At 46.2% G+C, this 26,491-nt stretch overlaps 1 protein-coding gene across 1 annotated transcript in view; it reads left to right on the top strand.

Annotated features, from left to right (window-relative positions):
• Positions 1 to 26,491, top strand: part of LOC8053885 (calmodulin-binding transcription activator 2) — a 955,024-nt gene that overhangs the window by 697,660 nt on the left and 230,873 nt on the right. The window contains 1 exon segment of the mRNA XM_042290892.1: positions 4,914 to 5,011. Coding sequence (XP_042146826.1) covers positions 4,914 to 5,011 — 98 coding nt within the window.

Genomic DNA, 26,491 nt, shown 5'->3' with positions numbered 1-26,491 from the left:
TTGAATCATGCCAACACTTACCACAGATGTTTGTGCTCTGTTCTTCATCAATTAACGTGTTTCAAAAGCAGCTGCTGCAGTGGATCTTTTTCAGCAAAAAATCTTAACTCTCGTCATAACATTCTTGTTGCCTTGTCTTGTGTTTTCAAGCGCACAAAACAGCTCGTAGTTGCTTATTTAAAAAAAAAATCAGATTTTCCTCTGGAATTATGCTAAGCAAAGAAGGCATTGTCCTTTAGCTGGACAGGCTGCCACATAAATCGTGACGTATATTTCAGTGAAATGACTGATAAGGAAGTACATGCTCAAAGTCCAAAAGTTACTTTCGCTGCTTCAAAATTGACTTCTGGCTGCTCCAATGGGTGCTCCAACACGACTCGCCAATAACATCACTGATTTGCAATTACTAACTGGAATTCGCCACCGGAACATAATTGAAAGAACCGGATCTAACATTTCTCTGAACTTCAAGTGTCCTTTAGATGCCTATTAACAATGTTTGACCCCTCTCTATGTGTTGTTTTACTTGCGTCATTTATGTTTGTTTTACGTCTTGTCGGATTTTATTTGTTTTCATCATAAACTACACTAAACCGAATCAAAGTAAGCGCTGTTCACTAACAATTACAGCTCACGCTTTCCCTCGACACGTTGCTTAAACGGGCGCCGAAACCTTATGATTTTATGCAGTATGTCCAATATGTAGTGCATTGCATCCTGCGGCGCCTTCACAATAATATGGCGTCGGCGCTCTTTCGAAGGGGAAGGGCGCTTGTTACTAGGCACCCCACCGAGTTACAAACACGATGGCCCTCTCGGAAACGACGCGCATCTCCTCTATCCCAACCTCCTGCTTCGTGGCTCAAATAATAAACACCGAGCAACGAAATGCGATCTCGAGTCCGACTTTTTCTCTCCGCGGCAACGAGACGCACCCCTTCCGGGCAATTTATTATGTACTGCGGGTGGCGTCTGCCCTTCCGTTTCTCCTCACCTTTCTCCTTCGCTTCCTTTCCCAGAAATTCCTCCATCTTTCTCGGTTGCCTCATCATCTCGGCGCATTGAAATCGCTCCACCGATCCGAGAGAGTGACGCGGGGAAGGGAAGGAAGAAAGAGAGAGAGAGGATGGTGGTCGTGTGTGCTAAGGCACTTCGAATCAACGCTGCCTGGAGCTATCACCGCAGACCGGACTATAATAAGCTCGATGCCCTCTCGGGTCGGTCTCGATATTACCGGTCGCTGTGCTTGCGGACGCGTGATCACTACTGCGGGATGACGCACGTTGGAGACCCGAGATGATAAGTCGTGTGGCTCGGGTGAAATAAACGAAACGCAAGTTGTCTATCTTCCCGCTGTCCAAAGTCCATTTCAATCAGCTTGGCTACGGGCTGGGGTGTATGGAACGAATACGCTGTGAACAAGCGACGATTTTCACCCGGGCATCGAGATGGGTGTCAACACCCATGTCAATGCGATCGTGCCGCAGGAAGAGATTCGTTGGTTGTTCGCCGCATATTCGTTTCATGCCATGGGGTTCTGCCGGCAAAATCGCACGGTGAATTTGAAACGATTCCAAAACGCTGCGCGTGGTGGTGGTGCTTCCGCCGCTTCATCTTAGGATTTGTCCCAGTAAGGCTAAAGTCCCGAGCTCATAGCTTGAACTGTTGCTCCTGCTTCGTGAGACCTCCTGCAGTCGATGTTCGTTTTTCAGCCCGAAGCTCGCGTTTGTAGTCTTCGTTGCGCTACATCTAGCGATGAACCGGAGTAGGGTTTGTCGTCCGAAAGCAAGGACGGGGTTGGCTGACAGTTTTATCCTAGCTGAATGAGCTATCGATTGACCAACCTCACTAACCGTTCCGTGCATTTGTTTTGTATTGGTTTATTTCGAGTGTCCAATAACGGCCGAAGCCTACACATTGGCGCACTTGTTAGTGACAACGCAGAGTACATATGGCATGCGATGCATTATCGAAAGCCCCCTTTAAATCAAAGGCGAAAATACATTGTGTTTGCCCCCTGGAAGTGTTCTCCTAAAGATCTTCGTAAATCTGACAATGAACTTCTGAAAGTGACAATCGCGCCTGCCTCCGCGGTTCTTTCTCTTGCGGGATAGCTACAGTTCTTACGATGCATACTGGCTGCGGCGGCGTAATAAAACGAGCTCTTGAACTTGGTCTATCGGCCCGCCCGAAGCACCTCACAACAAACGCTAAAAGATGTGAAGAAAGCAAAACAAAAAAGTGGAAATATAAATAAAAAAATACTAGAGGAGTGAAAAGAGAAGGTCCTAAAGATGCGGGCAAGAAAGAATTGCCAGACGATTGAGGACGGCCCCCGCCGAAGAAACAACTTCGGCACTCTATCTTGTGCCTGGGAGCGATGCATCCATAGGGAAAGATCAACGATCGCGTGTTAAGACATGTAAATGCTAGCTGTAGCTTGAAGGAGCATCAATATACAAAGGAAACAGTACATCGGAAGCCCAGTCATGCGGCTCTGGCAACAAATTTTGCCGTAAGTGAGCGAACGCAGTTAATCACACTTCAGCTCAAAGGATGGGCACCGTTTCGAGGGGAGCGAGCGCCCGTTTTGTGAAACCATCTTGTTTTCCCGCGAACTAGCGCAAACCAACGATTTTCATGCCCCCTCGCCTCTGCCTTTGTTAGCTCTGCACGCAGATTGTTTGTTTGGCAACAAACTTAGTAGCGCCATCTATTGGGTAGCTCCGGCACACTTTCGGTTCACGTGTATTTTTTTTTTTACTCGTCAATTTTTTATTATAAGATTGAATTAAGTGCGAGAGTGCTTTAAGTGGCCATTTCCAGAAGATAGCGTGTATATTTTACCTTGCAAACACTTTGAAACCCGCCGTCTAGTTGAGAGCCGGAAGTGGTTGGGGGCTATTTGCACACTGGCGCCACCACGTTTCAACTCACGCGAGAAAGAACGAATAGTGTATCGCGTGTAGTACTCTGCGAGTTTATAACATCCCAAGAGGGTGTTTTGTCCCAAGTGCATTTCTTTTCAATATTGTAGCTTTTTTTTTTTTTGCACTTTCAAAAAAGAGAATACTGTAAACAGTAGCTTTTGAAGCTATCTATCACCATTATGAATACTGAATTTCTGGTTCGATCTTCATCTGTTCCTAATGGGTGATCAACCCTACACGAGGAAGTCAACATCTGATGTGGTTCGACGTGTATTTCACAAAAATAACTAACTTCAATGAAATTACATTAATGATATTTTATGCATGTAAAACTAAATGTTAAATTTAGCTCGAAAAATGGCACATCCTAAATTCAATACTATATGCCGCAGTCAACCGCAAGCTGGTCCTGTGAAACTACTTAGGAACAGATCAGAAACTCGATTGAAAATCATACATGAAAAGTAACCGACACTCGGCGGTCAATTCGTTTTTGAAACACAGTGAGGTCTCACTGTTGAACTCTTCACGAATACAAATGGAAGTCAAACGAATACGATATAGTCAGTGCCAAACTTACCGTCGATTTTTCCATGTTAAAAATTATAAGAGTACAGTGTGAAATATAAGTGTAGTTTGATTGCAAACATGAATATATTTTCGTAAGTGATGGAGAGCTCGTACCCGAGGTGGATGGCCACTCTAAATCGTGTGTATGAATAGGGGTGATGTCCTGCCGCGGTCAGTTGAGACACTAGCACAGATGAAGCAGTAGTCGCTCACGTAAAATGCCTGGGCACGAGTGTGAGGATGCATATAAGCAGCTTCGGTGACACACGACGGATGGATGTGTATATGGATGTGGCCTTCGAAACGGGCGGCTGCTTACGCCCCCTAGGCCCAGTGCAACCGTTAATATGCGTCGCAAACGTATGTAAGGTTAGGACAGAGGTTCCTAACAACAACACCTGTGAGTACAAAAGGGCCTCGTCCCACTAAGGAAACAGGCAAGAAACACTTGTCGCCGAAAATGGCAAGTACGTCTTGTTAGTAAGCTGTTTGTTATGTTTGATTTTCTCTAATTGGTCGCAGAAGAACGCGTTGGTCAACAGGTGGTACTTCGCAAGATGGTTCGGGCCACTAAGATGATGATTTTGTTTTGCTGCCTCCCAATAATGTATGTGTTTGTCCGGATAGAGACTAACGCGAGAAACGCTGGCTCCTAACCATACACCTAGGCTGGGTCTCAAACCTTACTGGAGTATATCCGAGTTACTCCCGCGGGTCGTATGAGGCGATAACACGCCAAGGTACAAAACCTTTACTAGCTGGAGTGAGATCGAGTAAATTTTAGAACAGGACCCTTCTCTCAGATAGTGTCATTTTGCTCTAGAGTGTATACCCTCGAAGCGTTCCACATTTTTCCAGCGTTACCCTACCTTTGACTCGGTCAGTCACAATCGAAGTAATGATTTACTTGGGAAAGCATCGCGTTACGGCGTGCCAGGGGCCGGGCACGTGTCGCCTGGTCCCTGGTGCCTTTCAGCGACGCAGTGATTGACTGTGATAATGATACATCGACCTACGTCGGAACGCGACGTCCAGCCTATAGCTCGGCATTGCCTAATGTCACCGACGTTTACCAACACGGGCGCCATCCCAGTTGGCCCGGTGGCACCGCGCAATAAATACTCATCTCCGTGCGGCAGAAAAACGAGAATCCGACATAATTCCCCGACGCGTCCTCTGTCCGCGAACTCTTCCTTATCGAGTCCGCCCAGATTCGTTCGTGACGAATCTGCGGCGGGTCATCCGCCTACCATTACTTATTCCTAACGTGCCCTCTTTCCCTCCGATGGCCTCACAGGCGCGTGCTCTCGGACTTGCACTCGCGTTCTCTCGGGCATCGCTGTTGTCGACCGAATACGGCCCGGCGTCGTCCCACTCATGTCTTTCTCCTTTCTTTTTTCCGACCGATTGCAGATGCGGACGAGGGTCGTCCCGCGCTGCCCGAGAGTCTGGAGACCATCCCCAAGGCGGATTACCTCCCGACGCAGCGACATCGTTGGAATACCAATGAGGTAAGAAGAGAGTCCTCCCGGGCGCTCTTGCGCCTTTCCCCCGTCTCGTGTGTCGCGTCCCGGCATCGAAAGTCCGCGGGGCTGACGTCCACGGGGGCGTCCGCACCCGAAGCGAACCTGTCGTTTGCTCTATATCTCTGTTTCAACTCGCGATGGACCGCCGAGGACGCCATCCCAGCCAATCAAGCACAGCGAAGGCATCACGTGACGGTGTGCCCCGCGCGCCGATGCGCAGTTCCCGAAGGTCATATGACACTCACGAGACATTGGATTGGATTAGATGGCCCGTAGCGTCCTCCACTTTCCGTCGCCGTGAAACCGTCTGTCCGCCGCTCTTAGATCCGCGGAGGGAGAGAACGCTATGGGGCTGCAGCTTGCGTGCGTTTTATCGTCGCTCGTTCGAGGACATTCTGGTGGGACTCGCGCTAGACTATTTTATTGGGGACTTCATCCTAATTTCTGTCCGGAATTCTTTCGCCACTCGGTGTGTTGGCCGCGAGGTGCCCTGCATCTTTTAAAGGGGCCCCGCAGAGGTATTTGAGCTTGTGTCCCTTTGTTTGTGTTTTCTTCTTCTCTGGTGCTTCGGACAAGCAAGGAGAGAGTTGCGAAATATTAGCGCATCATAATTTAATCGAGCGACGCCCAGGAACCTAGGCCGATGGGGGCACCAAGCGATGTTGAAAGTGCTCAGCGAGAGAGGTCGCACGGAGGAATCTTGTGTAGGTTAGAGCCGTCAAAATGAATTTTTAGAAGCCGAATAAATCTTGTAATTCGGTCAACCGTCCCTAGTGCTTTATGAAAGTAGTTTTGATTGAGTGTCGGGGTTAAAATAAACGTATAAAGTGTCATAAATATGCAAAACAGCTCATAGGATATGACGGTTCTGTTATCGCCGCGGCTAGAGAAAGACATCAGAAGACAGTAAGCGAAGGACTGTGCTTGACGATGGAAGCAGTTTGCTTTCTTCATAGGCTTCGATAGGCTTACACATTCAAACACAACAAAGACGACCTAGTTTGCGGTCCCTTTTAAATATTCGGAGCTAAAACTCCGATTGGCGACCGCGGAGGACGTCTGAAATAAGCAGGCTTAGCAACGAGCCAACGATGGGTAAGCGGCTTCGGCAAGGACGTTGAAGTAACCCTGGACTCGGAAGGACGTAACGCCTAGCGACGCCGGAAAAAGATCTCAATCCCAGACTGCCGTAACAAAAGCTCCCGTTGTCTGACATGACATGAAAGCTCTTGTTGTCTGCTCGCCGCTCGATCGGCTACGTTAGGTTTAGCGTACGTCTGCTCGGTGCCTGCGGTCTGCATCGCTTGTCCGCTCTCGCGGCTGGCTTTTTATACCATTGGCGCACCATAAAAAAAAAAAAAAAGGAGTTTCGATGCGAACGCGTATTTTGATCACGGCGGATGGAAACGAACACCTGCTGGAAACGGGACTTTTACAGTCTTTCTCAGTGTTGGGAAATACTTTAAGTACAATGTACTTAAAGTACTACTTCGGGTAGGTTTAAAAAACTTGTACTTTACTTGAAGTACATTCTCTGAACATGTACGTGTACTTTACTTGAAGTACATTCTCTGAGCATGTACGTGTACTTTACGTAAAGTATTTTTTTCTGGTACTTTCCGAGGAAAGTACAGTTCCCGACTTCAAGGTACATTCTCCAGATTTGGTTTTGTTAATTTTGTATCGCGAAATGATGCTTTGTCAACTCTGAAGAAAAACTGGGAGGGATATTCTACTCTTGCCAGAAACGCGAGCAGACGACGCATCGCTCCGTTTGTTCTGGGGGTGGCTTTCCCGTAGCTTATTGAACTCTTGTTACTTCTGGCATGGTCAGCACAAGCGAGGAAGTTTAAAATATTAGGACAGCAAAATTAATCATAATGTAGCATCTGAGGCTTTGGTGCGGAAAAATTAAATTTTCAAGTCAAAGTAAAAGACAACAGAGGAGAACGTCACAATGTTTTGAGACATTCTCTTTTGTCTTTACCTTCGACTTGAAAGTTCCTTAATTCTTTCGCAAACCAATCTCAGGTGTCACATTATGATTAATTATCAGCTGCTCGCTTGCACACTGACTGTTTTTTTTTTAAATCATTATTAAGGAGAGGACACTCCTCTACGAGAGGATTGCTTGCGGAATCTACGGGGCTGACGTCATGCTCTCTTCTATTACATTTAACACCCTTGAGTGCAACTACCCAGTCCAAGGAGCGCTAAATTCAGAAGAAGAGGGACTTGTGAATCGGGCTCTATTTCTAAAAATAACTACTCTTTGGCCACTTGACTTCATAAAATATTCAGAGCTGATTTTGAAAAATAGGTCATGCACCCCTGATTACCCCTGGGCAATGCATACCAAGTAAAAAGTCACTGTATAGGGGAATGAAAGGGCATCATGAAAGATTGTGTTAAAATAATTGAATTTTACTTTGCAAGTACATTGTATTTATAGTACTTTACTTCAAGTGCATTGCACCCAGTGTACTTACTACTTTACTTGAAGTACATCACGTCTCATTTACTTTGTACTTTACTTGAAGTATCTTTTAGATGTACTTTACCCAACACTGGTCTTTCTCAACCCCGTGCCATTCCTAGCGTTCGGGCGTACGACACCTGATACGCTCGCTTTCCAAAGTCGCGCGCGCTATATATGACGACTCGCTCAAAACAACGCTCCCTGCTCGGTGTCGAGAGCGTCTGCCACACGCCGACATCCTACTGGACAGGCAAGTGTTAGTTTCGAATCTTCCCGGCTCGACACCGATCCAGTGGACGCCGCTATGTAAATATGAAGCAAGCAATCGCGTTGCCACGACAGTGCCATGGCAACGCAGTTGTTTTGCTCTCTATTTACTTGGCGGCGTCCATTAAATGTTTTCTAATTACGATGAAAATTACCCGATACTGTGGTAAAAAATAGGGAACTTAGTAAACGAAAAAAAAATACGCTGGAAAAAGGATCATCTCATTGGCCGAGGGACTGAGGGGACATTTCGTGGCGTTGCCTTCTTCCGTTATGCTTCACTCCCTGTATGGAGCATACGTAGGCCACCTTCTCCCCCTTATAATTTTACGTGTTTTCAGGGTTCTTGTTTTTCTTCGAATTCGGGAGTGATTTATGGGGATTGATTTTTCCGACGGATTCGGTGTTTTTTGGGGTCAAATTATTTTTGCCGGACAAGAAATCGGTCTTTTTTGGTCCTTATATTGAAGAAACAGAGAACGCGTATGGAATTCCCCAAACCGCCAGAGAACGTGCTCGTGCCCAGGATAGTTTGAAAACGTTCCGGTACCAACAAAAGAAGGAAACGAGATAGGGGGTCACATTTCTGCAGACGGAAGTAGCCTCGCGCAGAGCCGTATGTAGAGAGAGTTTGGCCTGTCATTGGGAAGTATAGGAGGCAAATGAGGGGTAACAATGTCGCCATGTTTTGGCAGACTAACCTCCTGCTGTATAAACAACTGACAACTAATTTTACCTTTAATTTTTTTTTTCTTGAGGCGTTATTGGCTGAAAGCGGCTGGGTCCAGGGCGTCTTCACAATTTCGAATGTGGAAAACCAGAAGCCGAAAATAATACCCTCGCAATGGTCGCAAGAAACGAAATTCTTAAGTGTGTCGGAGTAACTCTCGGTGACCAAATATATGGTACACGTGATGTTTCAATCACGGTCATCCAAAATCATGGTAGAAGAGCGCGACTGTCGGAACGATCGACATAATCCCCACGCCAGTGGCCGGGGGTTGGGAATCTGCCGTCCGAGCGATCACACTCTGTCCCAGCAAAACAGAGTTCGAGCGGCACATTCGTTTCTTATATCTTTTTGTAGGATCATGATCGAAACATCACGTGCACCATATTTTCAACCATGAAGAGTTACTACATTTAACCCTTGCGCTCTTATTAAAACTGTTTCTGTGCCAAGAGAGCATGCCAAGCCCTCTATCTGCGTCTGGTGCACGCCCTTGCTCTGCCTGCTCCTGCCGTTGACCAAACTCTCTTTATACACGGCTCTGGCCTCGCGGACCGGTCAGTATGGCTGTGTTCAAGGCAACCTTACTGAAACCACTCAGTTGGGAAACTGTCATAAAGACTGCTCTGAAAAAGTGTCCCCGATCTGTCCTCCAGAACCGAGCTAATGGCGAACACAACGCCGCCATTTCTCCCGCAGCGACCACTCGAGGAACTGTACGTTACTTCTTTTTTGGCTTTATTCTGCCATTTTGGCGCCGAAACAGATACAGCGGAAGAGGTTACAGGGGTGCCACCCCCGTCTCCCCGGCGCACGCACCGCGAATTACTACCGAAGTTAAAATGCACCTAGGTCGGGACGCGCTACCTGAAAGCAAAGCTGAGGCATGGTTGTTTAAAAACAATATTAATTGTGCCGCTAAACGTTGCCAACTAAAGATTTTAAAAACATCACGCTCCCATCATTTTGCACTGAACTCCAATAAATTTCATACAAAAGAGTCTTTTCCGTTTGTTTTTACGCAAAAACATGCCTTGTAAAACTCAAGCTGACCACAGTTACAGACAAATGACAAAGAGTGGCGCTCTTGTCGTATTTAGCTCGGTCTCGGTGGACGCCAGCGTCCCAGGTTTCGACGGCGAGTTTCCCAACTGAGTGTTCTAGTAACGTTGGTTCAAGGTATAGAGTTATTATAATGTACGCTGGAGGTTCAAGTGGTGCTAGTGTGCTGACGCAAATTGAAGCAGACAGCAACCAGTCGAAAACTGACTTCCGGTAATGCATTTCTATGGGTAAAAGGGAGTGAAATTTCTCGATCATAAAAGCAAGTATCCCGAGTAAGGCGTACGTACTAGGTAGCTTGGGACATTTCTCAGTCAGGCCGACGAAATAATTGGTCAGTTACGGCGTTTTTCTTTCAAATTCATCGCATTAAAAATGGTGCTAAAACGGCTTCGTACGTGTATTTATGTGCACTGTCGGACACTGTTAGTGCGAACACGACGTCGCCGCTTTTCAGCATGAGGGATATACGTGCCAAACGAACGAAGGACATCTGGAAATTAAGGGAGACGGCAAGAACTACGCAGTAACACTGGATGAGTAACTACCCGTGCATGTAACATCACAATAAATTAAAAGCCACGAAATAGATTTCGAATTTCAATAAGTACAGCTTTATTCTTTCTGCTCTGTGCGAAAATACTTGTTCTACATTCAAAATATCACCCGCACGCTCGAAATCTTTGAGAACAGTTGTTCTCAAAAAATTTATCGGGCTCAATGGCCAATAAAAGCTGCCCGGCGGAGAAAACAATACGAAGAGACACCTTTCATAGCCCACGTACTTTATTGTTTACGTTTGAATGTTTTTATTCGCTCATGCACGTTGGGTATTAGCAATATATAAGCGTCACCGGAATGCTGACGAGCCTTGAACACACTTTATATTCCTTTCGATTTTTATTTTGCTTTGCATCGTCGCTTGTGTTTACACACCTGCTGCAGAATACATGTTTGGGACTGAAATGTAGCGAAGTTAAACATCGTCCACCGATGAACAAAAATATGCTAACTAAAGGAATTCCACTTTTACAATGTTAATCAAGGTACATACTATTCGGTACAACCCGAATAATCAGTGTTCCGTGTTTTCTTTTTTTTTTTTTCGGCGAAAAGACAAAATGCACGCGCGTTTTCCCATAGGATTGCACAGGAGCACAGCAAAAGTAGACTGGTTGCTGTCTGCTTCAATTTGCGTCACGGAAGTCGCATAGACACTAGCGCCAGTTGAACCTCTAGCGTACATTATATTAACTCTATGGTTCAAGGTAAATACCAATATAAGATGGGAGTTTAAAGTTTTTCCCCGGAAAACTTTATTTCTTTTTTTTTTTTTGTAGTTAACAAAAGCTTTTTTCTTTCTTTTTTTGGGTTTTTTTTTTTTGGGGGGGGTTTTGCCAATTTCGATAAAACCGGCTTGAGGGTTAATTTTCGGGATTTAATCGGTATTTGCCTAATACACGGAACCCTAATTATACCCGCGTTGGGCTACGGAGGACACGGCCATGAGTCTTAGCAGCAGCCGATAAAACACGTCACGTGGAGGACATATTTTTGAATGTTTTTTATAATATTAACTTGCCTATACCTCCTAAAATAATGCGAGTTTTTTTAAACAAATTTTCTTTCGAGGTGTTACGTTCCTTGGGGTCTGTTCCAGCGCAAACTTCTAATCCGTCCGCATTCATTTCACGGTCTCTTCAAGGCCGTGACTGAACGATCGGCGGAATGATGTTCTTAGTCAAAACAAGAAAAACGTTTTTTTTTAGGAAACATCAATTGTTTATGTTGACTTGTTTGCTTATTATGAAACTGTGTGAACAGCGACAACAAAAAAGATGGGATTGAATTGAAGCTTATTTCTGAATGACCTCTTCTGCATAGAAAGTTCGAGATGCAAGGCGGTGCTGCCCAGCCATCACCTCCTGCATTAGGAAAGAAATGTGCACTCGAATTTTGAAGGCATCAGACCGTGCGCGGAATGGACACGAGTGCTGCGTCATGTTTCACCGGCAGCGTCGCAGACGGCTTATTGACGTTGAATTTTGTAGTTTTCGAAGACGCTTTCGCGGGGAGATATCACGTGCAGGTGTCTCCTGCAGGGCCTCTGACGGCTTATTTACGTTGGATGCGGTAATTTTCGAACACGCTTTCTTGGTGATGTGCCCGGAAGTGACGTGAGGTGCGACAAGTCTGTTCTGGAACGCGTCCATGACTGGCGTGTTTACCGCGTCTAAAAAAAAGTGGTCCCTGTACTTTCGCTTGATGACGTCATAAAAGTGTCATGCTGTCGCCGGTCACGATCCTGGCGGTAGCAGCAGTTCTTCTGCAGGACGCTCTCCAGTCCTACAGTCCACGGAAGCTTCGACAGCCAGAAGTTGGGACGCGCCGTGACGACAGCGACACTCGCGTTCGCTTTGGTTCGCTCGTGCTTTTCGGACGCGTTTCTACGATCAACCGCCACGATCGCGACATCCAACAGCATGACACTCTCCGGCTTTTGTGACGTCATTTCTTGCCACTTTGGCGCCACTCTTGATGTATGGGCGGGAGGGGATGCTGAGCATACCAGTTGGAGACTTCCAGGCACCATAGTAGAGGACTCGAATGTCGAGCGTTTAGAGTCTCGAACCCCACGCGCTGTTGGAACGTGTGTTGTGGAGATTTGATGCGGCGACTCGCTCACAGAGTGGCGGCTATCCATTGAAGCGTTAAAGGGCTTACGTTATGGCGGCAGCAGAAGGTGTCGAGGGCTGATGTCCATCGACATTACGCACAATGGTACGACAGCGCAATGACTTCAATGCGTCATTTTGTCACATGTTACCCCGCATTTCACGTATCATTTTATGCTCGATGTATACAGTAAGTGCGCTGAACCTTCTGAGGCACTCATTCGACCAGCCTCGTCCAATTACAGCGGCTATTGCGCGCTTTACTTTATGAACCTATAAACATAAATGGAAAGAAGACAAGGGTTGCTGCTTTAAGCGGTGCCGGCTACAATTTAAACTTCAGAATAGTGAAAAGAAGAAATACGCAACTTCTACAAGAAAGAAAAACAGCACTGTAATAAAGACCCCGCTATAAACGTATCTCAAGGCAATGAATCACACTAACTTTGTTCGAATACAGTACAGTGTTGTGAACTTTATAAGCAGTAAAATGGGCACCTGAAAAACGAGTTCTTTGAGTATAACATAATATGAGCTCAAAGGTTCAGAGTACAGGTTAGACATCGTGATTATACTAAACGAATAATACGTATGGTCTTTTCTCAAAAGTTTAGAGCCCACCGCGCATGGCCCCAGCTGGCTCGCTCGCTGGCTGTGAGATTTTTGAGAGCGAGGGGAAACTTCGCTCTCGCGTCGCGCTCGCCTTCATAACGAAGTGGCACAAAATAGCGAGTGCGAAGTTGCCCCTTACTCTCAGAAATCTCGCAGCCGGTGAGCGCCGACGATAAGGGCACCGCTGCACGGGGGCACACATACACGCTCCGGCCACGCGCGCGGTGGACTCTAAACATTTGAAAAAGTCTGTACACGCTATAATTTTAGCACGATAACGTGTATGCGAGTATTGTCGATTTTCATCGCGTGTTTTCGAACCTACTTTCACGGCTTCGTGGTTAGACCGCAAGGCGCTGTGAATATCTGATTTGCCCCAGAAAGTTGGCAAGTGAACCTGCTGCCACGACTTTCTGTCCTAGCCCCTAGGTGCTGTCGCTTTCCCTAGAGTCGCCAATACGAGTACACTATATGAGAAATATAGTGTTTAAAAAAATATTTCTTTTTTTCACGAGACAATGTTGCCATTTACTTACAGCAGTTTGGCCGTTCGTAAAGATCCATCTAATCTCAATAATTTCCCGCTCTACCAGTTTCGGAGACAGAATCCCCGAAGGCAAGTTGCGCCCTCTCTTGTAGCCCAATAGTTAGCCAAGGTCCGCTTGGCTTTTCTAGCAATAAGGGACAGTTGTGACCGCCACAGATACCGGTAGTGAAAGAGAATGTTTGTAAACAAAAAAACACTTAATGTTTTTGTTTGTTTTGTGGACAGATTGCTTTGTTAGTGGGACAAGGCTTCGTGCATCTGAGACGAACAAACGCATTAGCCGTTTCGACCAATCCGCTGCGCTTCAAGGTAAAAGCCGGTTGTCACATGCAGTGAAGCGCTGCTGTAGCGCTGTTTACGTGTCGTCAGCCACTTATCGTCTACCATGAGCAACAGTTTTGACGGTGCCATACAAAGCTGGTGAGCGCTCCAGTCAACACGCGCTTAGCACGAGGTCAGCGCTAAACGTGTAGCGCTTCGCTGCATACGTGACCAGGCCTTAAAGGCCTGTTCACACATGTAGCGGAGCGCTACAAGCGTAGCGCTGACCTCGCGCTAAGCGCGTGCTGACGGGAGCGTTCACCAGCTTTGTATCGCACCATCAATACTGTTGTTCATGGCAGACAATAAGTAGCGGACGACACGTGAGAAGCGCTACATTAGCGCTCCGCTGCATGTGTGAACCGACCTTAACTCTCTACGTGTCATCGACGCTCTATCACGATAGACAGACCTCACCAGCCAGTTTAACTACGTCACCGCTGCCGCAATGCATCGGGAAAACATTAATATTTCTGCACGTGCTACAACCATGCTGGAACTTTGCGCGTGTGGAGCACGAGACAGCCCGAGCCGTGTCATGTCCGGCCGTTTGCCTCCCATGAACTAAAGCTATGACGGCGTCACGCATGCGCCGAACGCTTAGTGAGATCTGTCTGTTTGCCCGAACAGACAACGTCGCACACCCAACTTACTACCCATGTTAACTTTGCCGATTAACATAAGCTCATTCTACCCCACTAAAATATTGAGGATCAAATCTCTTCATACCATCGGCTAACAAACCGTGTTGAAAATCTCTCAGTTTCCTATTCAGTAATATTTTATTATTATCTGATCACACACACACATATATAATGTTAAGAAGATTGACGTTCATACTTCGTCATCGTCTTCATTCACAACCACCGTGATCGTCATCGACTCACGCGGCGCACGCTGGCCGAATCAGTTGGAACCTAGTCCTCAACCCACTCGGTTATTCATTAAAAGCAACCTTCCATTACCCATCTAAGAAGTGGTGGAGGTGCGGGGTAGTTGGTCGGAGGTGGAATTACCGACGGAGGTCGTTGAACCGGTCGCCATGCTAGTGGTTAGGACGCGGTTGCGCAGTTCCAGGGTGCTATCTGGTTACTGGAGCCGAAGATGCTTGAGGACGTGGAAAGCCCACACCTCCACCACTAGAGTTCCGCTCTAGTTCAAGGACTTCTCGCAGCTTGCAATACCATTCATTCTGCAACCACTGCATATCATCCACAGACAAACGGGTTAACTGAAAGACTCAATAAAACCCTTCTCGACATGCTCGCCATGTATACCGACGCCAACCAAACCAATTGGGACAAGGTTCTGCCATTCATAACTTTCGCCTACAATACTAGCATCCAAGCCACCACCAACTTTTCACCATTTTTCCTCTTGTTCGGCAGGGAAGCCTCTGTTACCCTGGACACAATCCTACCATACCGTTCAGACGCAACTGAAAATCAGACACTTTCAGAAATGGCTTCCTATGCAGAAGAGTGCCGGCAAATCGCGCGTCTGCGAACCATCAACTCCCAGGCTGAACAAAAGCGCCGTTATGATTCTCGTCATCAGCCAAACAGATTTAATCCCGGAGACTTAGTGTGGCTCTGGATCCCACAACGCCAAGTAGGCCTCTCTGAAAAGCTCCTGTATAAATATGACGGACCTTATCGGGTGATATCCCAAACATCCCCAGTGAACTACGTCATAGAAGCTCTTGAGGTTCCCGTGGACCACCGCCATCGTTACCGTGACACCGTTCACGTCGCCAGACTCAAAAAGTACTACCCACCAATCGCAGCTCTGTGATACCCCTATGACGCCAATCTGCCGTCCTTCATATAGAGGGGGAAAATGTTAAGAAGATTGACGTTCATACTTCGTCATCGTCTTCATTCACAACCACCGTGATCGTCATCGACTCACGCGGCGCACGCTGGCCGAATCAGTTGGAACCTAGTCCTCAACCCACTCGGTTATTCATTAAAAGCAACCTTCCATCACCCATCTAAGAATATGTATATATATATATATAATTAGAGGTGTACGTATAAAAGCACGATAAAAATGTTTCCCACAGCTCTCCTTCTGTCAGACTCTTTGGTGCGTGTGACCTTCAATTAGCCGTCAGTTAGCAAGAGATAGGATACGTTTTGCTACTTTTGAAATATGCAGCGACCGTGTAGGGGCAGAAATAAGAGAGCAAAGAGCACGCTCTCGTCTAGTATAGAACTTACAGTTGATTGGTCCGGCTGGAGCGTAGCCTACACAGCATTGTTAACATTCGAGGAGCGGCTTTGTGTGTCGAAGGAAGGGAGGGGGGGGGGGGGGAAGAGAGAGAGAGAGAGAGACCTACTGGGCCCAACAGCTCGTTTAGGGTTCAGGCCGCGGCGCAACGAAGAGAACGGCGGATTGTTACCCCGGGGCCACAGTCCTTATTCCACTCTCCTTTTTTATTCTTTGTGTGTCTTTTTGATTACATACGTCCGGCGTCCTACAAGTCCTTTTGTCCCTTGTTACGACCCGTGGGTAACGATGATTGGCGCAAGCTTGCCCGCTCTGCCTGTCTACTCCTCGGGCGGTTTGTCCTCCTCCATCTTTTGTTCCGTTCTCCTAGTGATTTTTCATCTTTTGTTACTTTTTTTCTTCTTTGCGCAATGGCATTGCAGGGTATAAGTATTTCTGCTTATTTCGTTTTTCTGCCGCTAAATCGTGCTTTCTACTTTATCCAGAGCTTCTTCTTTTTTCTTTTTTTGCTGTTGCAATGGAGAACGTCTTGTATATCTGTGAAATATGATGTTATCGCCCTTTCGTTTCTTTATTATTGTTTTCAATCAGACTAATTGCTCTTAGCGTTTCTTATATTTCTTCTTTTTCTGCTTTCTTAGTCCTCGGAATCGTTCGGGAGTGATTATGTCACCATCTTCTTACGCAAGATGGCTTCTTTGCCATTTCATCTTTTTCCAGCCTCGTGTCGAAAGACCTAAAGGCATGAGCACTTTTTTTTTTTTTGTATATTTACGTAAAGGCCACTTCCAAATTTAGCGCGCTCAAACGAAAAGCTGCCGCGTTCTGAAATATCATAAATATGTTTTTACTTATATCTAATTTTTTAAGCAGTCCTTTTACGTCCCTTAGACGCTTTGGAGCGAAAGATATGAAAAGCCAAGTTAAACAAAACAATATGCCTAGATTAACTCTTTCTGAAGGAGGGTGGGATAGCTTTTTCAGACGCTCTTTTAGTGCCTGAAATCGATGACGAATTTGCACGTCGCGGAGGCATTTATGCCGCAGTCACAAGAGGGCCCTACGTTTCGAAAGTGTAGGACGAAGAAAGAGAAGGTGCGAGGAATTGAGGTTAAAGTCAAGAAAATCGTGGGATAACTTTAATTAATTTTATTTAAATAACATTCGGCGCACCACTAGGGATTCATTTGGTTGGTTGACGCTGCCCAACCTAAGGTAAAGTTCCACTAAGCATCCGTCCAGCCATCCATCCATCTCAGTGCGATCATGCATTCCTTCCAGAGTATCGTAGTTGACTTCATCGAGTGTTGTTTAACGTGACGTCCCCAGAACGTGTTACAGAAACGCCTGCGTCACATATTTTGGCGTTGGTGGGAGGGACCGGAATGAGAAATCGTTACACATTTTGCGGGGCGACGTGCAGAACCAAGTTGTTTATTTAGTTACGTAATTCATTATGTTGACTACATTTTCCAGGCATTCTTCATATTTTGTACACGCCCAGACAAGCCTATTTCTTATAGCTGTCCTATTTTAACGGGACAGCAGACATAAAAGACAGGAGGACCATGATAACGGTGTTTACTCCATGGACCGAGCAACCAGGAAGAGAAGCTCTCGTGCTATTCCAAAAGACACGCATCATAGAGAGTGGCAAAGAAGACAGACACGCGCACCGCCACTATAAGTTCAGTAGCGCGCGCTTGGCGGTAACTACACAACACTCCTCCTCTTTTAATTACGTAGCAGCTTATACGGTAGTCTCATACAAAAGTTAGGAGCGAGCTTGATATCTATCAGGCGGACGTCGTTCTCTCAACGGGTGACGTCCTTCTCAAAAGGCTGGGTCTGTCGGAGGCACGGACAGCGGTTGCCGAACGGCGGGAGGCTGCTGTGGCCCAGGTTCTTGTTCCGTGGTCTGGACGCTTGGTTCTTTTGGAGGGTAGACCAGGAACCGCGCAGTGGCGTCCCTGTCTGACCTTGCTGGCTTTGCCTTCGGCCGCTCTTGACTCAGAAGTTGTTCCACGTGTCGACGTCAGATGAACTTGCCTCGATGTGTAGTGACCTGGACTTAGTAAGATAACGGACCGTCTAATTCAGGACGGTACCGCGTAGCCACCTCTGCGAACCCCTGTAGTTTCGCGCTAAAACATGACCATCAGGGCAGAAATCTTCTCTGTTTGACCTCCTCTGTTTACTTTGCGTAAATTGCTGTCCATCACTTTCCCCTCTACCGTAGTCTTGATTACATCCAGCCTGGTATGAAATCTTCTACTCATCAATACGTTTGCTGCAGTCTCTCCTGTTTTGGAATGTGGAGTACCCCGGTACGCCAACAGAAAGTGTTGCAATGCTTCTCCGAGCGACTCGCCAGCGGTTGACGTGGGCAGTGCAGATTTTAGTGTTTGCAAGAACGGTTCTGACAGGCCGTTTGTACTCGGGTGATGCGGGGCGCTCACGACGTGTCGAATTCCGTTGTTCCTTGTAAACGCCTTGAATTCCTTTGACACCAGCTGCGTCCCATTGTTTGAGACGACTGGTCCCGGAATTCCGAATCCGCAGAAAAACTCACGCAGGCAAGTCACTGTGCGCTTGGTTGTCGTGTTCTGCATGGTGAACACCTCTGGCCACTTCGAGTGAGCATCCACCACTACTAGGAACATGTTTCCGCAAAACGGCCGCGCAAAATCTAGGTGAAGTCGTCTCCACAGTGCTGTTGGCAATGCCCAGGAGTGAAGAGGTGCCTTGCATGGGTTGTTACGTTGTTCCTGCGTGCTTGGCAGCTTCCTACCTTTCTTTCGAGGTCTGTGTTAATTGATGGCAACCAAACATAACTGCGAGCCAGCTCCTTACTTCGTACGATGCCGGGATGACCCTGGTGCAGGCCCTCGAGCACGAGCTCTTGCGGCTGGGGCGGAACGACAACTTTCATGACGTACATTAGGTATTCTTAATGCACACCGACCTGCATGCATTTATACTCTGTTTCACCTTATGATGTACCGCAGAAAAGGCTACCAGCGCGAGCTCCTTGCTCTGGGGCAGATCTCGGCGGCACAAGCTCTCGTGCATTAAGGGCAGCTGCCAACGCTATGAGCTCGCGCTTCTAGCCTTCGCTGCGGTGCAACATAAGGTGAAACTGAGCATATCGAAAAACGTTCTCAGTTGTTGTTCTTGCATGTGCGTTCGCCAACCCATGCTCGTGAGTACCAGTACTTTACCAAGCAACGGGTCGCTCGACGTAGCGACTTTAGGCGCAATACATAGAAAGACCCTTCCACCAACTACTTTCCTTCACCTTCGGAACTCTCGTCCTTCTCACTCTCGAGAGGAAACCTTGAGAACGAATCGGCTTCTGCGTTGTCACTGGATTTCTTGTAGACTAATCAGTACTTGAACGCCGACAAAGTCACAACTTAGCGCTGCAAACGTGCTGCGGCAATAGGCGGAATGCCTGTCTTTGGTCCCAGAATTGTCTGCAGCGGCTTGTGATCGGTGACGAGTGTGAAAAACTGTCCGTTATGTAAAGCTGAAATTTTTAATGCCAAAAATGACGGCTAATGCTTATTTTTCCAATTGAGTGTGCTTCTTCTCAACTTCAATCAATGCTCGCGACCCATAAGTCACAGGACGAGTGCTTCTATATTCGCTTAGATGTGAAAGGACAGTACCTATGACATACTGGGATGCGTCGCACGCAACTTGTAATGGCTTATTTTGGGTCGTAGTGGGCCAAAATCGAGGGTGTCACCAATGCTATCATGATTTCCTCGAGCACCGCCTGACACGCTTTGACCCAACACCAGGGCTGGTCTTGACGCAGCAGTCTGTAAAGCGGGCTCGCCAGGCTAGACAGTCGTGGAACAACCTTCCCGTAGTAATTTACCATACATACCCAAGAACGACTGCAACTGCTGTTTGCCTGTGGGTGCAGGAACCTTTAGCAGAGCCTCGATCTTCTCTGGCGTCGTGCTGACGCCTGCTGCACCTATGACATGACCCACGTAATGCAGGTCTTTTTGGAAAATTTAACATTTTTCTCTCTTCACGCGAACTTCGCGCTCTGACTACCGCATTAGAACGGCTTCCAGATTTATATAATGCTTTTCCGGCGTTTTACCGGTGATAAGGACTTCATCCAAGTAGCGATTGACGCCTTTCAGATCTTTCAGCATTTGGTCCATAGTCCTCTGAATTGTGGCTGGAGCTGAGGAGACTCCGAACGGTAAACTGTTTACGGCAGACAGTTTTTTGTGTGTGTTCAGTGTTAAGTACCCCCTCGATTTCCCAGCCAACACGACCTGGTGGTAGGCACGGTTTAGATGAATCCTCAAGAATTCCTGGCTTCCCGCGAGTGCTGCGAACAGGTCGTCGACCGTCGGGAGCGGATACTCGTCAGTGTCAAGGCGCAAGGATTCACGGTGGCTTTGTAGTCGCCGCACAATCTTATTTCACTGTTCTTTTTCACTACTAGTGCAACCGGCGTTGCGTAATCACTCGTCACAACTGGTGATATGGTGCCCATCTCCTGCGTTTTCTTTAGTTAAATTTCGACAGCAGGTTGTAAGACAAACGGCACAATTCTTGCCTTGAACATTTTCGGTACGCTATCTTCTTTAAGCGATAGTTCCACCCTTTCCTCGGTAATAGGTCCCAGTTCGTTCTTGAACAGACCCTGGAACTTGTCAAGAAGTGCACCAAGCTTTGTGTGTTGCTGGGAAAACGCTGCAACTTCTGCCGTGGCAACTCTTTTGAGCCCGAATATCTGATGTCAGTCCAATCGGATGGCTTGCAGCCACTGCCGGCCTAGCGGGGGTGGTCCTTTTTCTCTCGTGATGTAATTGGAAGCTCGGCCCTCTGCCGTCCATACTGCACTTTGACGTGATCCACACCGACAGGCTGGACGATGTATCCTTTGAACGTGGGTAGCTTAAATGTCATTGCTATGATATTGGTTGAAGAAGATAGCTGGCGAAACGTCTACAATAACATTACAGACACAGCTGCTTTGTTTCCAATTCGATTTCCAAGGTAACTTTCTGCGCTTGTATTGTAATCTTGATTAGTTCCAGACCAGACGTAGCCGTTTACTTCATGCTAACTGGTGCTTGAACAGGAACCAATTTCTTCATCGTTTTACGCGGCGTCCCCTTCTGTTCCTTTTGTTTGTCCGCGTGACACACTCATTGAATATGACCCTTCTAATTACACTTGAAACTGATATCCGCAGTATGCGGGCATACCGGCTGGCATGTTTCGCTGAGCCACAACAATAACAGTCTCGCTGTGTCACGTCCGCATCCGCGACGGCCTTCACCTAATGTACTGGCGACACGCTAGGTTGCGACGCATGTGTTTCTGCTGCGTTCTTTTTTGCTGCTTCCGTGGCCAGTGCTCTCTACGGCTTTCTGAAAGGTTAACTTGTTGTCTTTTGTGAACAATAGACGGTGATTATCATCTCTTTTTTGACCGCGCACAAAGCGGTCCCTCAAAAACTGGTCCAAGGAGGCTTCGAAGCCGCTCGTTTCTGCCAACTTACGGAATTCTGCAACGAACGTTGCTACAGATATGTTCTCGAGCTGCTTTATTCTGTGAAATTTTGCATGCTCGCTGATAACCGATGGTTTTGTGTCAGGTGTTCCCCCAAAGGCTTCCTAAGCTGGTCGAACGTTTTTGTTGCTGGCAACCAGGGATGAGCAGTATTTCAAATACAAGTATTTGAAATACGTATTTCAGATACTTTGTGTATTTTGCATTTGTATTTAATTACAAATTGGGTATTATATTTGTTGTTTGTATTTAAATACTAAAACGTGGGTATTTCAAATACAATTGTAATTAAATACAATTTTGTGGGCGAAAATACATCCCTCAAATTTATTGTCACTGTCCAGAGCAGGAAGAAAACTACGTTCTGCACCAAATGCAGTGTCTCCCAATTAAGCACAAGCGTTTAGTGACTGTGATTACGGTGCTAGTCCAGGGCAAGAATAGTGACGAAATCGATGTTCACAGGCACACTGGCTAAATAAGTGCCTGTGACAACTTGTGATGTTTTCCAGCCTGATTTCCATCCATATTTCTGCCTGGAACATTCTAAATGCGCGGGTCGTCTAGATTTTTGTGACTGGTGCGAGCTGCAACAATAAAAAATTCTCTAGCTAGTGCTGCGCGTCTTGGGCGTCTCGGTTCTTTGTTAGTCTATACCAAAATGTAATCGACAAAAAAAGCTGCTTGTAGCTCTGTGCTTTTTTCACCTATTACGTCCAGGCTGATTACATTTTTTTGTGGTTATATTTCTATTACGTCACTAGAGCGTCGCACACTAACTCCCGAGTGTGCGATGCAAAATTAAAATGAGATACCCAGAAACCCGTTGTAGGTGCCCTGAAGTCGTTGACGCAAATTTTGAGGAATGTATTTGGAAAAGTATTTGGAGGAGACCAAATACATTTGGTTGTATTTGTATCTTGTACTTAAATGCTTTTTTGGAAATGTAATTAGATTTGTAATTAAATACATTTTTGACAAAGTATTTTGTATTTATATTTCGATACATATTTGCATGTATTTTGCCCATCCCTGCTGGCAACTCTGGCGCGGTCAACAATTTAAGAAGACTACGTTTTCGAGCCTATGATACTCAGAAATGCGTGTACCTTGTCGTCCTCAGCGATTTTGTTGACAAGAAGAAATGATGTCAATCGTTACTCATACAACGGCCAGTCGCTAATCGATTCGTCAAAAGGTTCGATGAAGCCCAGTCGAGCGAAGACACGCGGCACTGTTCCCGTCGCTACCGGCTCACCCGTTGCCATGTCGGCTTCCGCACAGTTCCGAGAAGCCTACTCGTCACCAAGTTGTCGTATTTTGACGGGGCAGGAAGGCATAAAAGAGCGTAGGGCCATGAAAACGATGTCTACTCCAAGGACCGCTGTAGATGAGCAGTTTGACTTTTCCAGAGTACGATGAGAAACATAAATTGTTTCTCACGGCGTAAATATTGCGTGAAAAAAAGTTTTCTCGTGGAAAGTTTCAAAAAATATATACAGGGTGTCGCAAAAGAATTACCCTGTTTTTATTACCGAAAAAATAAACTAGACATCGCCGAACGCTCACTCTCCGCCCAAAGGTTGCGCTGGAGGTCACAACGAGATGCCAAAGTTTCAGCCCGATCCGATACCTTATTCAAAAGTTATACGTGATTTTCTGAAAATTTCAATGGGAAAATGGCGGCCGACGGAGGGTTTCGAATACGTTGGGCTCCATGGCACCAGAAACCGAAAACAAGCAAAAATGGGCTCCGTTTTCCCATTGAAATTTTCAGAAAATCACTTATAACTTTTGAATAAGGTGTCGGATCGGGCTGAAACTTTGGCATCTGGTTGTGACCTCTAGCGCTACCTTTAGGCGGAGAATAAGCGTTCGACGATGCCTAGTTTATTTTTTTGGTAATAAAGACCCTGTAAGTCTTTTTGTGACATGCTGTATATTCCAATTACGCCCTTTTGTTTTCTTTCGATTTCAGTATTTGCTTGTAAGTTGCAGCTGATTATTTTTTTATTTATATAGTATAGGGAAAAAGTGGAGCTTGGAGGACGCAATTCCGTTATTGCAGAAAACAACGATACCAAATTCCCTGAAATCCATTCAGGAGAGCATTATCAGAACCTCCGTATAGCCGGGGTCACACTGCTCTTACATCATACAACAAACAGTCTGCAAACATGAGTCACCGCAATATCTGTTGTTCGAATGCCGCCTACCAAGTTCTCTCCTTGAGCCCCATTGCCATGTGGTATTCTAAGCACAGATCTCGCGGTGGCTCGCGTTCGAATCTGTATGCAGACCGGCTTTTGTATCATGTATGGTATAAGCAGTGTGACCCCGGCTTTAGAGAGCCCGCCGTAGGGAGCACTGAGCTGGTACCGTTCTGAGTCAGCTCGCCAAGACTAAGAACTCGGGTCAAATGTGTAATGTCGACGATCGCTCGGCGGAGGGAACCCGGGACTGCCGCTTCTGATCTTCTGCACCTCTGGTTTTCCCTCATCATGACTCACTACGTGGCGCAGACCGCTTCTCAAGAGCCGTTGCGACGCGTCACCAGTCTGGTCTCTCTTTTGTCGTGAGAAAAGACACCCTAGAGGTAAGACATACCACTGAGAGCACGATTTGGGAACTTGATGCTTCAAAACTAAATTTCTTCATATATATTTTTTCTTCAAATCGCTTTTGTTTTTTTGCAATCGACGCGGTTTGCAAGGAACGAATGGCCAGTGTATAGGAACGTGGAAATTAAAGGCTGCCTAGGATCTGACCACACCTCACGTGTTAACAGTTCAGACAGCAGCCCTTAGTCAGTATTAAAAATAAATTTTTAACATATTATTGCGGCATAATTTTTCACATCAGCAGTCGTGATACCAATCTACAACAACAGCACCAGAGTAAAAAAAAAAATCAAAGCCGAGAAACATATTTTGAGTTGCTGATAGACATTAAGTCTAGTTGCCTTAAGGGACCATTAAAGTATGTTTCATCTTCTTCCTCCTTAGCTCTCCTCCGCAACTCAAAACAAATAACGTGGTCGTGACGTAGTATTTTACCGGGTGCGATGACTCCAAGCTTCCACCGTGTTTCCTTTTTTTTTCTTTTTTTTTTTTTTTTTTAGCACGCCATAGTACCTTTTAAGAGATGACAAGGTCCGTCACGACACTCATCGACCATGAACGTGCATCCAAATATTTGTCGGCGGATTGATTTCTGAAGAGCACATAAGTCCGAGTGACGCAGTGCTCGTGTCCAGTGCGTGAGCTGGGTTTGGCAGACGTGCTTGGGAGCCGCGGATTCGTCAGAGTGAAAAGGCGGAGAGCTTTGGAAGGAAAGGATCTAAGAAATATTTGGCTATATTTTCGAATTTTTGTACCGAAAAGCAGTCTGTTGGCTTTTTACCCTCGTAAACTAGATTTTTTTTTTTTTTTTCGAAGCAATATGCGATTAGTAAAATACAGATTTAAAATCAGTTATCCTATACCAAAACTCATTTCATGGTCCCTTTAAGACTTGAGACTTGCGGTTTTTAGTAGAGCTAGATAATGAATATATTCAGCAATCCTATTTTGTGGGGACATCTGTTAGGCTGTTAAGATTTTTAAATTGTTATTTCTAAAAGATCTAATACTTTGTTGCTGTTGTTGTTGTTTTTTTTTTGTTTTTTTTTTTGTTTTTCTTGCTATTGCAAGGAGCTCATTTCCCACTTTAAAAAAAACGAAAAAGAAAACAAAAAAAACAAAAACGGAGGGCGTGAGATATTATGTTCACGCGTCTATCCTCGTGATGGAGATTTCCGTCGTCCTTCCCGGTTCTTCCCCCGGTCGTGGGTTACCATGTCTCGCGACTCGTTTGTACGACGTTCCTGTTGGCTCCCGCCGCAATCTCATAGACTGCTCAGCGGTGATACAGCGATTCTATGAAATATCTACGCCCTTCGTTTGTTCAAGGCCCTTGCAATGTAAGAAGTGTTTCGACTTCGTTGGTCTTGATTGGGGTACTTAGAAAGTTGTCAAGGTATTTTAGAAAAAGAAAAAACAGCTTCATCTCATTTCGGGATTACGGTTTTTTGGGGTTTTTTTTTTTGCTTTTCGTTTTTTTGTTTTTGTTGTTTTTCAGGCAATTGGTGCTAGGGGGAGTGGCCACAAAACGCATCAAATAACGAGAAAGAGAGAGAGAAATAAAAGGTGCAAGAGTCCAGGCTAAATCGAGTTTTGGGGAACCGTCAACTGAGTTGCGAAGAAAGTAGGAGGTGTGAGCGGTCGTCGGGAGGGACGCGTGCCGAGAAAGTCGACGCCAGATTGTGTTTCACGAACACTGGAAGGACCGGAGGGTGGCCCTTGCGAAATGCGGGGGCCGTCTCGTGTGGAGACGAGGGAACGAGGTGGGAAACACAATTGACAACCCATAAAGGGAAGCCCGAGGGACATCAGTTTGCCAGGCGTTTCACAATCGGTGGGGCTGTTCTCCTTACAAAAAGCGTCCCTTGACGATACATCGGGAATGAGTGAAGTGGCTTCAGATGGACAAAAACTGGTTGGTCTAGGTATTTTTGGTTGTTGTTTTCGTTGCATTTTCGGTTGTTTTTTTCTCCTAGTTTTTCTCTCCTTGGCTTTCGGGTTACTGTGGCAATTTTCACATTGTGTCTAGAGTTCGTATTCGTCTGTACCTTTATTTCTGTGCCTCCTTGTCCCACTGTTTTGGCGCGTACCTCATGTGTATGTGAGTTCAAATCAAGATTGGGCTTACGCTTGTTCCTTGATAAAATCCAGCAGCATCATATTCGCGGTTATGTCGACTACTTAATAAAGAGTAGCACAGAAACGCGCGTGGTGTGATACTGGCAAACACTCATTAAATCTGTAGTACCTGCGTACATAAATTATGGCACACAATTTATATACTAATCTGCACACACACATTGAAAAAGCTCATCATGACGGGAAGGGGGGCATGGTGGTATGGTGGCATGGTCGGATATGCAAGGTTT

The sequence above is a fragment of the Ixodes scapularis genome, unplaced genomic scaffold (genome assembly GCF_016920785.2).
Source record: "Ixodes scapularis isolate PalLabHiFi unplaced genomic scaffold, ASM1692078v2 PGA_scaffold1__304_contigs__length_218370807, whole genome shotgun sequence".
Taxonomy (NCBI): domain Eukaryota; kingdom Metazoa; phylum Arthropoda; class Arachnida; order Ixodida; family Ixodidae; genus Ixodes; species Ixodes scapularis.
Note: the sequence above shows the minus strand (reverse complement) of the source record. Positions and strands in the feature narration are given on the sequence as shown.